The sequence below is a fragment of the Carcharodon carcharias genome, chromosome 6, assembly GCF_017639515.1.
Source record: "Carcharodon carcharias isolate sCarCar2 chromosome 6, sCarCar2.pri, whole genome shotgun sequence".
NCBI classification, from domain to species: domain Eukaryota; kingdom Metazoa; phylum Chordata; class Chondrichthyes; order Lamniformes; family Lamnidae; genus Carcharodon; species Carcharodon carcharias.
In genome coordinates this window covers 190,043,379-190,064,599 of record NC_054472.1, presented here as the reverse complement: position 1 = coordinate 190,064,599, position 21,221 = coordinate 190,043,379, and the positions used below count along the sequence as shown (strand labels likewise).

Here is a 21,221-nt window from a genome sequence, read left to right as displayed (position 1 = left end):
TGGTGGAATTTGAATTCAATAAATCTGGAATTTAAAGTCTGATGATTAGCATAAAACCATTGTCAGTTGTTGCAAAAACCCATAAGACATAGGAGCAGAAATTAGGCCATTCGGCCCATCGAATCTGCTCCGCCATTCAATCATAGCTGATAAGTTTCTCAACCACAATCTCCTGCCTTCTTCCCGTAACCTTTGATCCCCTTACTAATCAAGAACATATCTATCTCGGTCTTAAATACACTCAATGACCTGGCCTCCACAGCCTTCTGTGGTAATGAATTCCATAGATTCACCACTCTCTGGCTAAACAAGTTTCTCCTCATTTCTGTTCTAAAAGGTCTTCCCTTTACTCTGAGGTTGTGCCCTTGGGTCCTAGTCTCTCCTACTAATGGAAGCATCTTCCCCAAATCCATTCTATCCAGGCCTTTCAGTATTCTGTAAGTTTCAATCAGATCCCCCCTCTTCCTTCTAAGCTCCATTGAGTATAGACCCAGCGTCCTCAAATGTTCCTCATATGTTAAGCCTTTCATTCCTGGGATTGTTCTTGTGAACCTCCTCTGGACCCTCCTGGTTCACTAATGTCCTTTAGGGAAGGAAATCCACCATCCTTATCTGGTCTGGCCTACATGTGACTCCAGACCCACAGCAATGTGGCTGATTCTTAAATGCCCTCTGAACAAGGGAAGTTAGGGATGGGCAATAAATGCTGGCCTAGCCAGAGAAGCCCACATCCCATAAGTGGACAAATAAAACTACCACCCATAGAAAATTGCCCAGGTGTGTCCTGAACACAAAAAGCAGGGCAAATCCAACCCACCAATTACCACCCCATCAGTCCATTCTCGATCACCAGTAAAGGAATGGAAGGGGCCATCAAGTGGCACTTGCTTAGAAACATCCTGCTCGCTGACACTCAGTTTGGGTTCCATCAGGATCACTCAGCTCCTGACCTCATCACAGCCTTGGCTCAAACATGGACAAAAGAGCTGAAGTCCTGAGGTGAGGTGAGAGTGACTGCTCTTGACATCAAGGCAGCATTTGACCGAGTGTGGCATCAAGGAGCCCTAGCAAAACTGGAGTCAATGGGAATCAGGGGGAAAACTCTCTGCTGGTTGGAGTTATACCTAAAACAAAGGAAGATGGCTGTGGCTGTTGAGATCAGTCATCTCAGTCTCAGGACAAAATTGCAGGAGCTCTTCAGGGTAGTGTCCTTAGCCCAACCATCTTCAGCTGCTTCATCAATGACCTTCCTTCCATCATAAGGACAGAAATAGGGATGTTTGTTGATGATTGCAGTATGTTCAGCACCATTCGCAACTCCTCAAATGCTGATGCAGTCCATGTCCAAATGCAGCACGACCTGGACAATATCCAGGCTTGGGCTGACAAGTGGCAAGTAACATTCGCACACACAAATGCCAGGGAATGACCATCTCCAACAAGAGAGCATCTAACCATCTCCCCTTGACACTCAATGGCATTACCATCACTGAATCCCCCACTATCAACATCCTGGGGGTTACCATTGACCAAAACTGAACTGGACTAGTCATATAAATACTGTGGCTACAAGAACAGGTCAGAGACTAGGAATCCTGTGACAAGTAACTCACCTCCTGACTCCCCACAGCCTGTCCACCATTTACAATTCACACTACTACACACAATTTACTCTCCACTTGCCTGGATGAGTGCAGCTCCCACAACACTCAAGAAGTTTGACACCATCCAGGACAAAGCAGCTGCTTAATTGGCACCACATCCACAAACATTCATTCCCTCCGCCAACGACGCACAGTAGCACCAGTGTATACCATGTGCAAGAAGCACTTTAGTAACTCACCAAGGCTCCTTAAACAGCACCTTCCAAACTTATGGCCGCTACTACCTAGAAGGTCAAGGGCAGCAGATGCATGAGAACACCACCATCTGGAAGTTCGCGTCCACGTCACACACCATCCTGATTTAGAAATATATTGTCATTCTTCACTGTTGCTGGGTCAAAATCCTGGAACTCCCTTCCTAACAGCACTGTGGGTGTACCTACACCACATGGACTGCAGTGGTTCAAGAAGACAGCTCACCACCACCTTCTCAAGGGCAATTAGAGATGGGCAATAAGTGCTGGCCCAGCCAGCGATGTCCACATCCCGTGACTGAATAAAGAAAAACACTAAATTTACTTTTCTCGCATTTCCAAATCTATCCTTTGGCTTTTATTTCTCACCTTATTTTGGATTAATAATTGGGGTTTATCCTAAAATTCTGATTCTGTTGTATATGTTGAATTTATGATTCTATTCTGTACACTTTATTGAGCTCTTCCTGAATGACTGAATGATCAGAAAGCCTGAAGTGGGCTAATCTTTAGTGATAATTACACCGGGAAGGGTGGTGGTGCAATTTTTATCCTAACCCTCCCAGCAGGTGTCGGAAGGGGTGTAAAATGGGAGGATGACCAGAAGACACCAATTTAAGGTGATTAGTAAAAGAAACAGAGATGCCATGAAGAAAAAACTTTCTTACACAGTGAGTGCTTAGGATCTGAAATGCACTGCCTGACAGTGTGGTGGAAGCAGATTCAATCCTGGCTTTCAAAGGGGAAATGTGAAATCTTCAGCACCTGAAGAGAACATTTTTGCAGGGATACCGGGAAAAGGCAAAAGAGCAGGGCTAGGTGAGTAATACTGCAGAAAACTGGCACGTTCGCAATGGGCCAAATGGCCTCATTCTACGATTCTAAGTGGAGTCCTTTGATCATGGAAACAGAAGTAGGCCATTCAGTCTCTCCAGCCTGTTCTGTCACCACTTAATTAGATCATCTGTACTCCATTTACCAACATTCCATACCCCTTAATCCCATTACCTAACAAAACTATCAGTTTTTGTTACATTTCCAATTGGCTCCCAGCCCAGGGGTAGAGAGTTCCAGGTTTGTATCATCCACTGATATATTCTGGAGAAGTGTTTGTTCCCAGTGATTTTGTCTCCCAACACAAGTCAACGATGCTGCTATTGATGCAGACATATTCTTTGCTCCTATACAGGGTCAAGATCGGGAAGAGGGGTGGGGCATACCAACAAATATTCATGCCATTTATTTCAGATCTCCCGCATCCGCAGTATTTTGCTTTCATCAATATTCATGCCAAAAAAGGTGAGCAGCAGATATAAATATGCGTAAGCATTCTCAAGATTAAAAAAAAACTCTCTCAAATGATTACTACTTCACGGGGCTTTTGATTTTTTAAAGCTCAGCTTTGTGGAAACGCCCAGCTCAGTGAACCTCGTTCATGCTCGGATCAGTTTTAAAAAAAGACACCCAACATGAAGCAGATCACGGCACGACATTTTCAACAGGTGTGATCCAAATGGGAAATAATGTGCACAGCATGGAGCGAGGAGACTGCCGTCAGAGGTTTCAAACTGGCCAGGAGGGTGGGGGAGGGAACGTTAGTGGTTTCTGAATATTGCAACACAGTTCCAGATCAGACCGCAATACTGGCACTGCTCCCCTCGCTCTGTTATCTATTAAGACATTTTGAACATTTTGGTTGTTCTTTAAGTCACCACAAGAATGGTGAATCTCCCTGTTTACGGTACCGGCTGGATGTTGTGCGAACTTAAAGTGGGCAGTTTAATGCGAAAACCTTGGCGACTTAGATCCCTCAACGACTGCTTGTCGTTGAGCGTGATAAAAGGACAGCTGACAGCAGCCTACTGTTGGAGATGCTGCTGTTTGAGCCCTCTGTGGTAAAGTGATATGTAAAAGTATATAGCATGACCTTCCTTAAAGGGTACTAAAAGGGTAATGTTACTTTGATTGTAGAGGTAGAAAGCATAGTTTGTACATATTTTCACTGCAGTGACGATTCACAGAATCTTACATCACAGAAGGCGACGATTCAGCCTACGTCCTTCTTGAAAGAGCTAACCATTGAGTGCCACATACATAGTCTGGCAAATAGTTCCTTTTCAACTATATATACCGTTTTCATTGATGTACATCCAAGACATAAAATGTACAAGCCTTTCAATATTAGAAATAAAGGACTTCAGCTATCCATTTAAACAACTTAGCTGGACACTGCAACTCTGTTTCGTAGAGTCATTTACATCACAGAAGGAGGCCATTCAGCCTAACAAGTCCATGCTGGCTTCCTGCAAAGCGATCCCATCAGCTCCATTCCCCCACTCCATTCCTGTAGCCCTGCAAGTTTATTTCATCCAGGGGCCCACCCATTTTCCTTCAGGAATCATTTTCTGCTTCTACTGCCCTGGCGGGCAGTGAATTCCAGGTCATTACCAATCGCTGCACGAAAAAGTTCTTCCTCACAGTCCCAGTGCCCCCCTCCCCATCTCTTGCCACTTTCTTAAATCTGTGTCCCCCTCGTCCTTGCACCGTCAGCCAATGGGAACAGCTTTTCTTTGCCTGTCATCATCTTATTCCCCTCTATCAAATCTCCCCTCCATCTCCTTCGCTCCAAGGTGAACAGCCCCAGCTTCTCCAATCCTAACCCTGTCGCTAAAAACCCTCATCCCTGGAACCAGTCTGGTAAATCCCCTCCGCACCCTCTCGAGGACCCTGACATCTTTTCTAAATTAATTAATAAATTAATGGATTAGTTTAAATTAAATAAGACATAATACAGGACATGATCATGTGTCAGTCGGTCCCGCGAATATAGAGGTGGTGAAGAAAGAATGTCAGGCACTTTGCTGACAGGAAAGGTATGTTCAGGCTTGCACTTGGGCTTCTATTCCTTGATTTCATTCACTGGCTGTTTGCCAGCAAACAAAATGTGCACACGCAGTACTTTCTTCGCACTTTTATTTGTCATTTTTTTTTCCAATTAAAAAAAAACCCGGTTACCATGGGAAAACGCATCGGACGGGATGGAATTTACACAAATAAACTGCATAGAAAGTTTTACTGGGAGATTACACTGATTTTTCGTGAATATCCAGTTGATTAGAGCTTACTATTGCCGCTAATGCCATAGAGTCACATTTACTGCACGGCGGTGTGAAGCAATGCGTATTAAAACAAATTTACTTATGCAGAGAAAAATGAATCGAACCAACAGAAGTTTACGTTTAATAATCTAGTTAATCCTATTTTCATAAATTCTTTTCGAGGACAATTAGTACAGATTTCGAATACATATTTATTTTAGCTGATGTCCAATTAGTTTTTAAAAAAAGCTTCTAAATATAGCAGTTTGAAACAATGATTTTTGAGAATTGTGTAGCCAGGATTTCCTTGCAGTCCCAGTTCCTGGGTAGATACAGGGTGTGTGTTGTTGGGTATAGACGAGGAGCAGAGCTCCAGTGTTGAGAGACAGACAGAGAGAGAGAGAGAGAGACCAGTGAGTGTGAAACATGGCGAGAGGTGCAAGGGGAGGATTGCTGCTCGCTGCTGTCCTGCTACACTTTGGACCACTCGTAACCAGCCGAGAGGCGCCAGACAAAGTCAACGGCTTCAGCCTGCACCCGCCCTACTTGAACATAGCCCAAGGGTCCAGGATCGCGGCCACGGCCACTTGCGGAAAGGACGGATCGGGCAGGCCGAGGTTGGACCTCTACTGTAAGCTGGTGGGAGGACCAGCTGCCGGAGCCTCCAGCCAGACCATTCAGGTACATGGCATGCTGCTAACTGAGTGTGATAGCCCACCTCCACACAGGGCGTTCCGCTTTCCCAACGACCAGAGGAAATATCTTTGCAATGAGGGGAAATTCTGTAGTGTTATGCGGGTTAATTGGATAGCTCTTTCAAAGGGCCAACAGAAACACGATGGGCCGAATGGCCTTTTTCTGCGCTGTATACTTATACCATTATGCCTGTGCGTTTTAAAAACTTATAAAAGTTTATTTAATGTGGATATGGTTAGATATATTGGTTTTATTTATTTGCGAAGAACAATTTGTTGAATGTTAAAACCTTTCAGTGAAAACGTAGACTCAGGTTAAACAAATAGTGCGAGAGCTAGCTGTTCATGTGGATGGGATAGGAGGCTGTTCCTGTGCGCTGTACATGATTATAGTCCAGTTTGTACATTGGAGGCAAGCGACTCAGTCCTAACACCCGTGTATTGTTAAATGCAGAAAGCAGGACAGAATTACCATTCTAGCCACAGAAAGCGGATTTAATAATAGCCAGGCTTCTAAACAAAATGTACAGCCGACTGGAGTAACATTTCAAATTAACACAACCTTAATCTGCCTTAAAATGGAAAATAAAAACTGCAAATACCGGAAAGCTCATATCAAAGTAGAAAGCGCTAAACATACACATCTGCAGCAGTAAAGAAATAAAACCAGGTTTATTTCATGTTTGAGGCTGGTGCCATTCATCAGCAAGCTTCCCCGATCTGCTTACACCGAAATGTTAACCTGTTTTTTTTCTGCTGACTGGTCTGCCGTGCACTTCCAGCAATTTCCGTTTACATTTTTAATTACTTGGTCATAACTAAATTTTCAACGAAATTTGGGATTGACTGTAGCCTCTTTGATGACCAACAGTTTTTCCCCAATTGCAAGAGTACTTTGAAACATAAAGTTTCTCTCACGTTATTGCAGACATGGTTGGCTTTTTGTCTGTATAAGAAATGGAAAGAATCTACTATAGTTTCAACTGTCTGCTGTGTGCCGTGTTTCCCCAGATCAACTGTTCATTGTCCTTGAAGTGTTGGAACATTTGGGCACAGTACTGGGTCACAGGATGGGTCAAACCAGTGGAATACACTATCAATCACATGACTGGGTTAAACGATCAGTCTCGTGATTGGGTCGAAATAAGGTAAATGAGTTTATGGCGCAGATTGAAATTGGCAGGTATGATGTGGTGTACATCACGGAGACATGACTGCAAGGGGATCAGGATTGGGAGCTAAATATCCAAGGAAAAACATCCTATTGAAAAGATAGGCAGGTTGGCAGAAGGCGTGGGGTTGCTTTGTTAGTAAGAAATGAAATTAAATTGATAGCAAGAAATGACGTAGGGTCAGATGATGTAGAATCTGTGTGGGTAGAGTTGAGGAACCGCAAAGGTAAAAAAACCATAATGGGAGTTATGTACAGGCCTCCGAACAGTAGTCAGGATGTGGGGCACAAGATACACCAGGAGATAGAAAAGGAGTGTAAGAAAGGCAAGGTTACAGTGATCATGGGGGATTTCAATATGCAGGTAGACTGGGAAAATCAGGTTGGTAGTGGATCCCAAGAAAAGGAATTTGTGGAATGTCTACGAGATGGCTTTTTGGAGCAGCTTGTGGTGGAGCGCACTAGGGAACAGGCAATTCTAGATTTAATGATGTGTAATGAGGCAGATTTGATAAGGGAGCTTAAGGTGAAGGAACCCTTAGGAGGAAATGACCATATTATGATAGAATTTATTCTGCAATTTGTGAAGAAAAAGCTAGAATCAGATGTAACAGTCTTACAGTTGAATAAAGGCAACTACAGTGGCATGAGGGAGGAGCTGGCCAGAATTGACTGGGAGATGAGCCTAGCAGGAAAGACAGTGGAACAGCAATGGCAGGAGTTTCTGGGAGTAATTTGGGAGACACAGCAAAAATTCATCCCTAGGAAGAAGAAGCATACTAAAGGGAGGACGAGGCAACCATGGCTGACAAGAAGCATAAAAGCTAAAGAGAAAGCATACAATGCGGCGAAGAGCAATGGGAAACCAGGGGATTGGGAAGCCTACAAAGACCAACAGAAGACAACTAAAAAAGAAATAAGGAGGGAGAAAATTAAATATGAGGGTAAACTAGCCAGTAATATAAAAGAATATTGCAAGAGTTTTTTTAGATATATAAAGAGTAAGAGAGAGGCAAAAATGGACATTGGGCTGCTGGAAATTATGCTGGAGAAGTAGTAGTGGGGAACAAAGAAATGGCGGAGGAACTGAATAGGTACTTTGCATCAGTCTTCACAGTGGAAGAAAAGAGTAACATCCCTAAAGTTCAAGAGAGTTGGGGGGAAGAGGTGAGTATGGTGGCCATTACCAAGGAGAAGGTGCTAGGAAAACTGAAAGGTTTGAAGGTGGATAAATCACCTGGACCAGATGGATTACACCCCAGAGTTCTGAAGGAGATAGCTGAAGAGATAGTGGAGGCGTTAGTGGTGATCTTTCAGGAATCACTGGAGTCAGGGAGGGTCCCAGAGGACTGGAAAATCGTTAATGTAACCCCCCTGTTTAAGAAGGGAGTGAGGCAAAAGACAGGAAATTACAGGCCAATTAGCCTGACCTCGGTCGTTGGTAAGATTTTAGAGTCCATTATTAAGGATGAGATTTCAGAATACTTGGAAGTGCATGGTAAAAAAGGGCAAAGTCAGCATGATTTCATCAAGGGGAGGTCATGCCTGACAAATCTGTTAGAATTCTTTGAGGAGGTAACGAGTAGGTTAGACAAAGGAGAGCCAATGGATGTTATCTACTTGGACTTCCAGAAGGCCTTTGACAAGGTGCCACACAGAAGGCTGCTCAATAAATAAGAGCCCATGGTGTTAGAGGCAAGGTACTAGCATGGATAGAAGATTGGCTGTCTGGCAGGAGGCAGAGAGTGGGGATAAGTGGGTCCTTCTCAGGATGGTGGCCGGTGACTAGTGGAGTTCCGCAGGAGTCAGTGTTGGGACCACAACTTTTCACTTTATGCATTAATGATCTGGATGAAGGAACTGAGGGCATCCTGGCTAAGTTTGCAGATGATACAAAGATAAGTGGAGGGACAGGTAGTATTGAGGAGGCGGGGAGGCTGCAGAAGAATTTGGACAGGTTAGGAGAATGGGCAAAGAAGTGGCAGATGGAATACAATGTGGGGAAGTGTGAGGTCATGCACTTTGGTAGGAAGAATAGAGACATAGACTATTTTCTAAATGGGGAGAGAATTCAGAAATCTGGAGTGCAAAGGGACTTGGGCGTGCTAGTCCAGGATTCTCTTAAGGTTAACTTGCAAGTTGAGTCTGTAGTTAGGAAGGCAAATGCGATGTTGGCATTTATTTCGAGAGGATTAGAAAAAAAAGCAGGGATGTGCTGCTGAGGCTTTATAAGGCTCTGATCAGACCACATTTAGAATATTGTGAACAATTTTGGGCCCTATATCTCAGGAAGGATGTTCTGGCCCTGGAGAGGGTCCAGAGGAGGTTCACTAGAATGATCCCAGGAATGAAAGGCTTTACATATGATGAACGTTTGAAGACTCTGGGTCTATACTCGATGAAGTTTAGAAGGATGAGGGGTACCTGATTGAAACTTACAGAATACTGAAAGGCCTGGATAGAGTGGACGTGGGAAAGATGTTTCCATTAGCAGAGAGACTAGGACCCGAGGGCACACCCTCAGAGTAAAGGGAAGACCTTGTAGAAGAGAGATGAGGAGAAACTTCTTAGCCAGAGAGTGGTGATTCTATGGAATTCATTGCCACAGAAGGCTGTGGAGGCCAGGTCATTGAGTGTATTTAAGATCGAGGTAGATAGTTTCTTGATTGGTAAGGGAATCAAAGATTATGGGGAGAAGGCAGAAGAATGGGGTTGAGAAATTATCAGCCATGATTGAATGGCGGAGCAGATTCGATGAGCCGAATGACCTAATTTCTGCTCCTATGTCTTATGGTCTTATGGGTCACTGTGGTTTGCATGATGGATCACCCAATTATATGATCAATCACATGATTGGGTCACAGTGGGCCACACTAAAGGATTGCATGATTGAATTACACAAATGGACAAACTTTGGGCCATGATAAGATACACAAATGGGCCACACAAAGTATCATACGTCGATCACATGATGAGGTACACAAACAGGCATATGATGGGAAACAGTGGGGCTCTGGTGATGATTTGCACTGAAGCAGTGACTATAGAAACCATTCAAAACCCCTTGTGTAGAGCTTATGTTGAGTGGGGTATTATTTTGATCAGGTATTTGCTGCCGATTGATGTTGGGCTGATAAAGATTCAGTAATTTCATCAGTGTATCAAAAAAAGTTAGCATTTGTCAATTTTTAAAAAAACTCAGTTTCTCACATTTACATAATTGAAAGCCTTGCATGTTTCTGTCATGTTTTGGTATCACTATAAAGTGCAACTTAAAAGTGACACCACAGAAGAGTTAGATTTCAGAACAGAGGGATCAAGGGCAGGATGTAGGAGTCAGAGAACTGTTGAAGGGTTGAAGGCGGAATTTAGGGGGACAAAGTACCCAACAGGGGATAAATGAAGGTGGCCTGACTGAGTGACGGGAGGGTAGCAGACAGGAGAGAATGGTTCAAAAGGGATAAAGAGGAGAGAAAGGATAGAAGTAATGGGCTCAGGATTAGAATGGCAGTTGATCATACCATCCTTTTCAAACGTTTCTCTGTTGTTCAAATGAATTGGGCTTTCCTTTGCCTGATTCCCTTCTTACCGATCTAATCATTGCTAGAGATTGTCCTCCAATGGCTTCTTTTTCGGTCCCCACAGCATTATCTCTGGTGTTACCCCAAGGAACTATCCTGGGCTGCATCCCCTATTTTTCATCTAGATTTTTCCTGACAATGACGCCAACCAAAGACATGTTCTGCATGTACACTGACAACGCCTCTCTCGACCCCTCCCCTGTCTCGAAATGTCAGACTGCTCATCTGACAACTTTTCCTTGATGAGCTGCAATTTCCTCTAATTAAACATTAGGAAGACTGCAGCCATTGTCTTTGGTCTCGGTCACAAAGTTCATTATTTCATCACAGATTGCATTTCCTTCCCTGGTCACTGTCTGAGAATAAACTGGACTGTTCACAACCTTAGCCTCCGGCCCTCAGCTGATTTTCCACCCAATACCATAACCAAGTTCTGATGAAGAGTCATACGGACTCAAAATGTTAACTGTGTTCCTCTCCGCAGATGCTGTCAGACCTGCTGAGTTTTTCCAGCTATTTTTGTTTTTGTTTCAGATTTCCAGCATCTGCAGTATTTTGCTTTTACCATTACCAAGGTGTCTATTTCCACGTCTATAATATCACCAATTTCCACTCCTGCCTATGCACTGCTGAAATTTTCATCTATACTTTTATTACCTGCAACCCAGCTATTTCAATGTTCTCTGGTTCAGCTTTCCATCTTTCACCATCTATAAACTTCTGCTGCCTCAATTTTAAAATTTTCGTCCTTATTTTCAAATTCCTCCATGGCCTCGGCTTAACCCTTTCCCTGTAGGAACATAGGAACACAGGAGCAGGAGTAGGCCATTCAGCCCATCGAGCCTGCTCCACCATTCAATATAAACAGCCCAACATCAATCGGCAGCAAATACCTGATCGAAATAATACCCCACTCGACGTAAGCTCTACACAAGGGGTTTTGAATGGTTTCTATAGTCACTGCTTCAGTGCAAATCATCACCAGAGCCCAACTGTTTCCCATCATATGCCTGTTTGTGTACCTCATCATGTAATCGACGTATGACACCTTGTGTGGCCCATTTGTGTATCTTATCTTTGCCCAAAGTTTGCCCATTTGTGTAATTCAATCGTGCGATCCTTTAGTGTGGCCCATTGTGTGACCCAATCATGTAATTGATCATGTAATTGGGTGATCCATCGCTTCAATGTCTTTTTTCCCACACTATCCACATACACCTTTATGTCATTGGTATTTAGAAATCTGTCAATCTCTACTTTAAACATACTCAATGACTAAGCTCCCATGGCCCCCTGGGGTAGAGAATTCCAAAGATTCACAACTGTCTGATTTAAAAAAATTCTCCTCATCTCAGTCCAAAGTGGCTTCCCTCTTATTGTGAAATTGTGACCTCTGGTTCTAGACACCCCACCCAGGGGAAACATCTTACCTGCATCTACCTTGTCCATTGTCTTAGATATTTTGTAAACACCTCCTGCCTCACTACCCTCTGAGATCTCTATATTTCTCAAACCCTGGTCACTTATACATCTTTCATTCTCTTCACCCTACCACTGGCAGCCATGCCTTCAATTGTCTAGACCCTAAGCTCTGAAATTCCATGTCTAAACCTCGTAGCCTCTCTCCTTTTAGATGCTTCTTAAAACCTACCTCTTTAAATAAGCTATGACTCCAACCAATTTCTTTGGTTTGCTGTCAATTTTTACCAAATAACACGACTGTTCTTGTTTCTCTATATTAAAGGTGCCATCAAATGCAAATTGATGCTATGTTAATGCAAGATTGGAGATAGAATTTAAAAGTTGTGTTGGTGATCTAATTCTCAGCTACTAAAGTACAACATGAAACAACATAGAGGAGGTGGTTTCATCCACCTTATCAAACTCAATTTTCACAGCACTTTGGAGATGCTCAGGGAGGCAGGAGGGCTGACTTGTGCTGTTGGAAGGCATTGGGAAGGGAGCATATTGCTAGGGGTGGAAACCTCAGTGACATGGCCCCATCCCCTCATCAGTCAGCCAACTGAGCCATTTAAAGGCCGAATTGAGGGCCACCTCCTGCTCCCATGGGCATTTTTCTTGCATCGGGCAGGCCTGCTGTGGCCAGCAAGTTCCTGGACGTTGTGTAGGCCCCTCTTACTTGGGGGTTTCAAGACCCCTCGGTAGCAATGGCTGCTCAGTGCCTAACTCGCCAGTGGTTTTCCATGATCACTTTCCCTCACCACAATCATAAGAGCCTGCCTGCCTGGCCCCAGTTTCCTCAAAATAACACACCAGACTTGAAGGGCTCCTCAGCATTGAGGTGCTCTAATCCTCATGCTGCAGCCTCAGCAATGGGCACTGTTAGCTTCTGAGCTGCTGCTCCTTTGGTTGGGCACTCCTCTGATTGAGCAATGGGTTGCTGTCCTCAATTGGAAGGAGGCCCTGGCAAACAGTCTGTTGACTGGCCAAAAGCTAGTCTAAGGTCCTGCCGTCCACCAGTGTGGGGTCAGCTCCCACTTTCAGCCCCCACTGTGGGACTTGGAAAAAATTCAGCACCTTGTGTCTAACTTGTTTGCATGCAGATACACCCCAGGGAATTTACTGCACAATTAGTTTGTTTTACATTAATGGTGAAAAATATAACAAATTCAATTATAACAACTAACTTCAATCAATTGTTTTCAATAGCTATCTTTTCAGAAACACTATATAACAACAGTGACTGCATTCAAAGTAATCCATTAATTGTACTTTAGGATACCCTGAGGATGATTTAACATGCTAAAGAAATATTTATTTCTTGTGTTCAGGCTTTGTAGTCGAATCTTGTTAAGGTGAGCACTTGTGAACATGAGTATTCAGATGCACGAATGTTCCTTCTGTTGCATGCCTGAGCATTGGCTTTCAGCGTATGCATGGCTGTGGTCTCTCACTGATAATGGCTAGTGTTAAAACACCTTTAGGCAATAAATTGGGTTGAAACCTGGATGTTTCATGGACACCACAAACTATCTGAAATGATGACAAACTGTTTTACTACCAAGAGTGAACTATGTAAGATAGTCGCTATTAAGTCCAATAGGGAATTCAGGATAATGTTCTTTACCAGAGAGTGGTGAGAATGTGGAACTTGCTACCACAGGGAGTGGTTGAGGTGAACAGCAGAGGTGCATCTAAGGGGAAACTGCATAAGCGCATGAGGAAGAAAGGAATAGAAGGATACACTGATAGGAGGTGATGGGATAAATAGAGTGGGAAGAGGTTCATGTGGAGCACAAACGCCTGCATAAACCTGTTGGATCGAATTGCCTCATCCATTCTGCATGTAATTTTATATGATTATTGAATCTATGTAGGTCTACAGAATTGTTATTTTAATTAAGGCTTTTTATCAGTAGAATGGTATTTGTAGCAGAGATTGCCCTGGGCATGTTGTGTAAAATCATATTTAAATTAAATTCTGGCAATATGTTTTGAAATGAGAAGTCTAATTAGATACATTTTAAAGTGAACTTGATTAAAATGTTGTGATGTTTTATGTAATGCAGTGATTGACTAGGCAGGGAACTCATCCACAAGAAAAGGAAATTAGTCTAGAGGTAATTAGTATGTAAGTGTTTTACTGTGAGTTTTATTATGTTTGGGAATGTGGTGAGAATGAGCATTTTCATTTGGTGTCTGCTCACCTCATTGTGGAGGACAGATGTTTTCTGTTGTGTTGAGATTTTTCTTTTTTATATAAGGTGAGACTTTTGGCTTGAGTATTCCTTGTAATGGACATTAGTCAGATAATGATGGCACATGTCTGACCTCTGAAGAAGTCATATGGACTCTAACCATTAACCTTGTTTCTCTCTCCACAGATGCTGCCAGACCTGCTGAGTTTTTCCAGCACTTTCTGTTTTTATTTCAGATTTCCAGCTTCTGCAGTATTTTTTTATATTATAATGGTATATGCCAATTACATTGTTGGATAGCAGTTGTCCAATTGAGAACAGGTAATTTTTGATGACATTTGTGCAATGTTGTGATTGGAATGTGGAGGTTTGATTAGGAATATAATAAATGGGAAGAACATTCAGGAACATAGAAACAGGATAAGCCATATGGTCCATGGGATTCATTCCACTACTTGATTAGATTATGGCTGATCTGTTTCTTATCTCCTTTAACCTACCTTGGTTTCATAATACTTAAAACCCTTATTTAAAAGAAAGTCTCTCAATCTCAATTTGAAATTTTCAGTTGATCCCCACCCTCAACAGCATTTTTGGGGGAAACAGTTGCTGATTTCTACTTGTCTTCCAAACCCATGGCCTCTACCACCTAGAAGGACAAGAGAAACAGGCACAAGGGGCCGATTGGACTACTCCTGCTTCTAATTTGTATGTTTGTACCCAAGCCTCAATCCTTTACATGCAGCAGAAGAAAAGAGCTGCTGTGAAAGTGCAACAACTATCACAAACTCATCTTCATTCTAGGATCGCTCCTCACTTCATGCAGCAGGTACCAGGTCCCAATAAGACTGTTCAAATTTGCAACAGCTTACTCGGTATAAGTCTACCAGCTGCAAAGTTTAAGCAGAGCTAGCTGACAGAATAATCAAGCTTGTGACAGCATCTGCCCTGATAGAAATATTCTTGGACCAACCCAAAGGTTACACCGTAGAAGCACTACTGCAAAGTGGACGCAAGTACAAAGCCATACTAGTGGGTAGACAGAGTCTACAGGCCATGCATAATTCACTCACCATTGGCATGGCATAGACAATACAGGCAAGCTTAGTGAGCGATGGAGGGGGTGCAGTCTCCTCCATGCATCCAGAAGTTGTCCAGTTTTTAATGCTGTATGCAAGGCATGTGGCACCAGGGGACATTGCGAGCGCCAATTGGAAGCAAAGCCCAAAACAAGTGGTTTGACATCACAAGAAGCTACAAACAGAGGCCAGACAGGTGCAGCATTTCAAACAACCAAGAGTGCGCACCAAACTGTGTCAAGACAAAATCCATGAAATGTCTCACCAAGCAAAATGGTCCGATGATGAGCATGACCAGAGCTTTGATACATAACGTGAGCAGACATCCAGTACAATGAACTTCAAAGAATGTATTGGCACAGTGGTACCAACAGAAGCCTTTGCCACTGCCCAGATTATATGTCCACAGATGCAGATCAGCATAACCCATATGCACACCTGGATACTAGTGCAGGTGAAAACATCCTTCCCCTTCTCAGAAGTGGCAAGTGATGGTTCAACCAACAAATGCCAAACTCATGTACAATAGCTTTGAGATTCCATTCCTAGGATGTATTACACACAAGTGTCCATACAAAAAATCACCCTGGTCGCCCCAACTGTTTTATATTGTGGACACCATGGATCCAGCATTCACAGGCCTACTGGCATGCAGGGATCTGTCCTTGGTCACCATCCACAGTATCATCAGGACAAAGGCCAAAGACCACAAAGCATCACTGGGAGAAGACCATCTAACTCTGCAATGCAGGTCACCAGCTGACAAGCTGAGTAGCCCAATTTGCACCAAATTTGTGTACCCATTCCAAACATGCACACTTTATCGTACTGCAGAAACAAGGCAGAACAATTATTCAAAGACAAGTGTGGACAACCCTCCCCAGTCATCACTGTTGATACTCCCAGGAGTGCAAGATGCATTGATTGAAACACAGGGGAAAAAGAAAGATGCCCATGTGGGTGAAGAATGACTAAACCTGAACAATGGACAGAAAGTTTGAGTACAACATCCAACAGATGGCATCTGAAATCCAGCAGAAATCGTCAGCATATGTCTAGAACCAAGATCATATAAAATATGATCATCAAATGCCATAACAGTGCAACAAAACAGATGCTAAATCAGAACAATACCACTACCAGAAACACAGAGTAACCCTATTGCGAACAGAACAGGGTCTAAGATACAACACAAAGCACCCCTGACCAGCATTCTGAGAAATTACAACTGCCTTCAGCAAAGACCACCATAGCCGAATTTGGACGGATAAGCAAACTGCTGATACATTTCAGGGACTCTTAAATTGATTGTTTTGTGTAATCATTAATTCAGGCATAATGTTATTTCCTTTTGCTGTCATGTAAATAGTTTAATTTTTTAAAGGTAAACCTTTTTTCACAGGCAGAACTCATGCGTTCTCCTACAGCTCTTGATCAGCATGTTTTGTACAGAAAGAGGTGTGTGTTTTCTTACCTTGGAATCTGTAACCCAATTGAATAATTCAGCAGCAGGCTTTTATGAATTTAAAAATAAAGAATATTATTTATTCTCACACACTTCTCCCATTTAAACACAACATCACGTGCACTCAGTCTCACATACACACCCACAAAGATTGGGTACAGATAAAGGTCATACAGTTTTACGGATTACAGTTATCTCAGTCTCTGATTTACGATCTCTGGTCTCCCTCATTGCAGACCTGTGGTCTTTTGAATGGATTAGATGATTTAAAGTTAGACCGAGGGTCCTGTAAAGCGAATAGTTCACAGCAGGTTGTAAAGTTTCTTGTAGGTTTCTTGGTTCTCAGGCAAGCTTTAAACTGGAACAGGTTACACACTCTGCTGGGTCTGGAATCACATGTAGGCCAGCAGATTACCTTCCCTAAAGGACACAGACATGACATGCCAAATGCCCACCTTCTATAAGTGGTAATAATGCAATTGAGATCAATGTAAAAAAGGAAAAAAAGATATGAGGAGGAATGAGATAGTCTCACAAAGAACAGTGCAAAGCTGTGAAAAAAGCTTGATTATGATCTTAATTACAATACTTTAAGTACTTGGGCTTAAATTATTTCCACTTGCTAATGATGAGAACAGAGTTGTTTCTTGGAATTGTGTACAGCTATCTATAAAAGCTTTTCAGAATTAAATGTTGGTCTTAATTTTAACCTTTATATTAATCCTTCATTTCATATTTTTTAGGGGCAATTCTGTGATCACTGTTTGTCTGATGATGCGTACAAAGCTCATGCAATCACCAATGCCATCGATGGTACTGAGCGCTGGTGGCAAAGCCCACCTCTTTCACGTGGGCTACACTACAATCAAGTCAATGTCACTCTGGACTTTGGTCAGGTTGGTAAATGGAGATGTTTTTTTCATCTTTGGTTGATGCATCTGTTATTTCAATACCAACTTCTTTGAGTATTATATCCGGGCATCAAACATTTGGAAGGATGTCAAGGCTTGGAGAGCTTGCAGAAGAGATTTTTAAGAATGGCACCAAGGATGTGGAACTTGGTTATGTGCAGAGACTTAGAGAAGCTGAAGGCTGAGAGGAGTACTCTTCACAGTTGGGGAAGTTAAGTGGAGACTTAACTGAGGTGCTCAAAGTGATGACTGGATAGGCACTTTGATAGATTAAATAAAGATAAATTGTTTCCGGTGACAAGAGGTTCGGTAACCAGGGGACACAGATTTATGGGATTTTAAAAATTAATCCATGGGATGTGGGCGTTGGTGGCTAGACTAGCATTTATTGCCCATCCCTAATTGTCCTTGAGAATGTGGTGGTGAGCTGCCTTCTTGAACGACTGCAGTCCCCGTGGTGTAGGTACACCTGTGGTGCTGTTAGGAAGGAAGTTCCAGGATTTTGACCCAGTGACAGTGAAAGAACGGTGATATATTTCAAAGTCAGGAAGGTGTGTGGCTTGGAGGGGAAATTCTAGTTGGTGGTATTCCCATGTATCTGCTGCCCTTGTCCTGCTGGATGGTAGTGGTCGTGGGTTTGGAAGGTGCTGCCTAAGGAGCCTTGGTGAGTTTCTACAGTGCATCTTGTAGATGGTACACGCTGTGGCCGCTGCTCATCAGTGGTGGGGGGAGTGAATATTTGTGAATGGGTGCCAATCAAGCGGGTTGCTTTACCCTAGATGATGTTAAGCTTCTTAAGTGTTGCTGGAGCTGCACTCATCCAGACAAGGCAAGAGTATTCCATCACACTCCTGACTTGTACCTTGTATATGCTGGACAGGCTTTGGGGAGTCAGGAGGTGAGTTATGCACTGCAGGACTCCAAGCCTCTGATCTGCTCTTGTAGTATTTATATGGCTAGTCCAGTTCAATTTCTGGTCAATGAAAATAGAGGACGAGAGTAAACTTGCGGGGAACATAAAAACTGACTGTAAAAGTTTCTATAGGCATGTGAAAAGAAAAAGATTGGTGAAAACAAATGCAGGTCCCTTACAGTCAGAAACAGGGGAATTTATAATGGGGAACAAAGAAATGGCTGACTAACTAAATACATACTTTGGTTCTGTCTTGTCAAAGGAGGACACAAATAACATACCAGAAATTGTTGGGGAACTCAGGGTTTAGTGAGAGGGAGGAACTGAAAGAAATCAGTACTAATAGGAAAATTGGTGTTGAGGAAATTAATGGGATTGAAAGCCGATAAATCTCCAGGGTCTGATAATCTACATCCCAGAATACTTAAGGAAGTGGCCCTAGAAATAGTGGATGCATTGGTGGTCATCTTCCGAGGTTCTATAGATTCTGGAACAGTTCCTTCAGATTGGAGGGTAGCTAATGTAACCCCACTATTTAAAAAGGGTGGTAGAGAGAAAACAGGGAATTATAGACCAGTCAGTTGGTAGTGGGGAAAATTCTAGAGTCCATTATAAAAGATTTAATAGCTGAGCTCTTGGAAAACAGTGGCAGAATAGGACAGAGTCAGCATGGATTTATGAAAGGGAAATCATGCTTGACAAATCTATTTTTAGAGGATGTAACTAGTAGAGTTGATGAGGGGGAGCCAGTGGAAATCATGCTTGACAAATTTACTGGAATTTTTCGAGGATGTAACTAGTAGAGTTGATGAGGGGGAGCCAGTGGATGTGGTTTATTTGGACTTTCAGAAGGCTTTCGACAAAGTGCCACATAAGAGATTAGCATGTAAAATTAAAGCGCATGGGATTGGGGTAGTGTGTTGAGATGGATAGAAAACTGGTTGGCAGACAGGAAACAAAGAGTAGGAATAACCAATCTTTTTCCAAATGGCAGGCAGTGACTAGTGGTGTACTGCAGGGATCGGTGCCACGACCCCAGCTACTCATAATATATTAATGATTTAGATGAGGGAACTAAGTGTAATATCTCCAAAATTGCAGATGACACAAAGCTGGGTGGGAGGGTGAGCTATGAGGAGGATGCAGGGATGCTTCAGTGTGATTTGGACAAGCTGAGTGAGTGGGCAAATGCATGGCAGGTGCAGCATAATGTGGATAAATGTGAGGTTATCCACTTTGGTAACAAAAGCAGGAAGGCAGATTATTATCTGAATGGCTATAAATTGAGAGAGGGGAATGTGCAATGAGACCTGGCTGTCCATGTACACCAGTCGCTGAAGGTAAGCATGCAGGTGCAGCAGGTGGTAAAAAAGGCAAATGGTATGTTGGCCTTCATAGCGAGAGGATTTGAGTACAGGAGCAGGGATGTCTTGCTGCAATTGTACAGGGCCTTGATGAGACCACACCTGGAATATTTTGTGCAGTTTTGGTCTCCTTATCTGAGGAAGGATGTTCTTGCTATAGAGGCAGTGCAGCGAAGTTTTACCAGACTGATTCCTGGGATGGTGGGACTGACATATGAGGAGAGATTGAGTCGATTAGGATTATCTTCACTGGAGTTCAGAAGAATGAGGGGGGATCTCACAGAAACCTATAAAATTCTAACAGGACTAGGCAGGGTAGATGCAGGAAGTATGCTCCTGATGGTGGAGAGTCCAGAACCAGGGGTCAGAGTCTGAGGATAAGGGGTAGACCATTTAGGACTGAGATGAGGAGAAATTTCTTCACCCAGAGTGTGGTGAGGCTGTGGAATTCGCTACCACAGAAAGTAGTTGAGGCCAAAACATTGTGGGCAGCATTTTCTGCCTGCTGGGCACCAAACCCAATCTCTGGCGGGCAGGGATCCAATTCCTGCTGGAGAAGCGGGCCCCACCGCCATTTTAAGTGGGGCCCGCCCAGCATGATGCCCGCCGGGAAGCTCTATGTGCTTCCTGTGTGGGCGGGGGGAGGGATTCCCCAAAAGCGAGAGTGCGCTCTATCGCGCATGCGCACATCTCCCAGAGGCTAAGTGCTGCCTCATGGAGATCGCTGACAGTTTTAAAAACGTTAAAAATAGAAAAAAAATCCTTAACATGTCCCCTTCATGTGACATGTTCATAAATTACACTAAAACTTTATTAAACTTTTTAAATCCCTACATGAAACCTCATCCTGTAGGTGGATGAGGTTTCCTGTTTTTTCTATTGCCCACCAGGGCTCCTGGCCTGCCCGCCAGCCTTAAGGTTGGACGGGCAGGTCCTTTAATTGTTTAACTGATCCTGTCAATGGCCTCAATTGGCCATTGATAGTCGGCTGGCCTGCAGCTGATTCTGCTGCGGGCCCATCTTCCTGAAGATTTAAATGGGGCGGGATGATGTCGGGGGTTCCCCCCGATGTCATCCCGTGTCATTTTACGCGTCGGCGAGTGGGCCACGCCCCCTGCTCGCTGACAACAAAATTCAGCCCCGTATGTTTTCAAGATGGAGTTAGATATAGCTTTTGGGGTGAAAGGGATCAAAGGATATGGGGAGGAAGCCAGAGCAGGCTATTGACTTGGATGATCAGCCATGATCATGATGAATGGCGGGGGAGGCTTGAAGGGTTGAATGGCCTAGTCCTGCTCCAATTTTCCATGTTTCTATGCTCCCAGGATGTCGATAGTGATTGGCAAATGAACCAGAGGGAGAGATGAGACTTTTTTTTAACACAGCAAGTTGTTGTAATCGGCAACACCCTTCCTGGAAACAGATTT

The 21,221-nt window shown here is 43.3% G+C and overlaps 1 protein-coding gene across 1 annotated transcript in view; it reads left to right on the top strand.

Moving 5' to 3' along the window:
• The first annotated feature begins 5,297 nt into the window (after window positions 1–5,297).
• LOC121279009 (laminin subunit alpha-3-like) overlaps window positions 5,298–21,221 on the top strand; it is a 509,546-nt gene continuing 493,622 nt past the window's right edge. Inside the window, exons 1-2 of the mRNA XM_041189741.1 lie at window positions 5,298–5,637; window positions 17,350–17,502. Of these exons, the coding sequence (XP_041045675.1) occupies window positions 5,383–5,637; window positions 17,350–17,502 (408 nt within the window). The 5' untranslated portion in view covers window positions 5,298–5,382. The remainder of the gene's footprint in view (window positions 5,638–17,349; window positions 17,503–21,221) is intronic.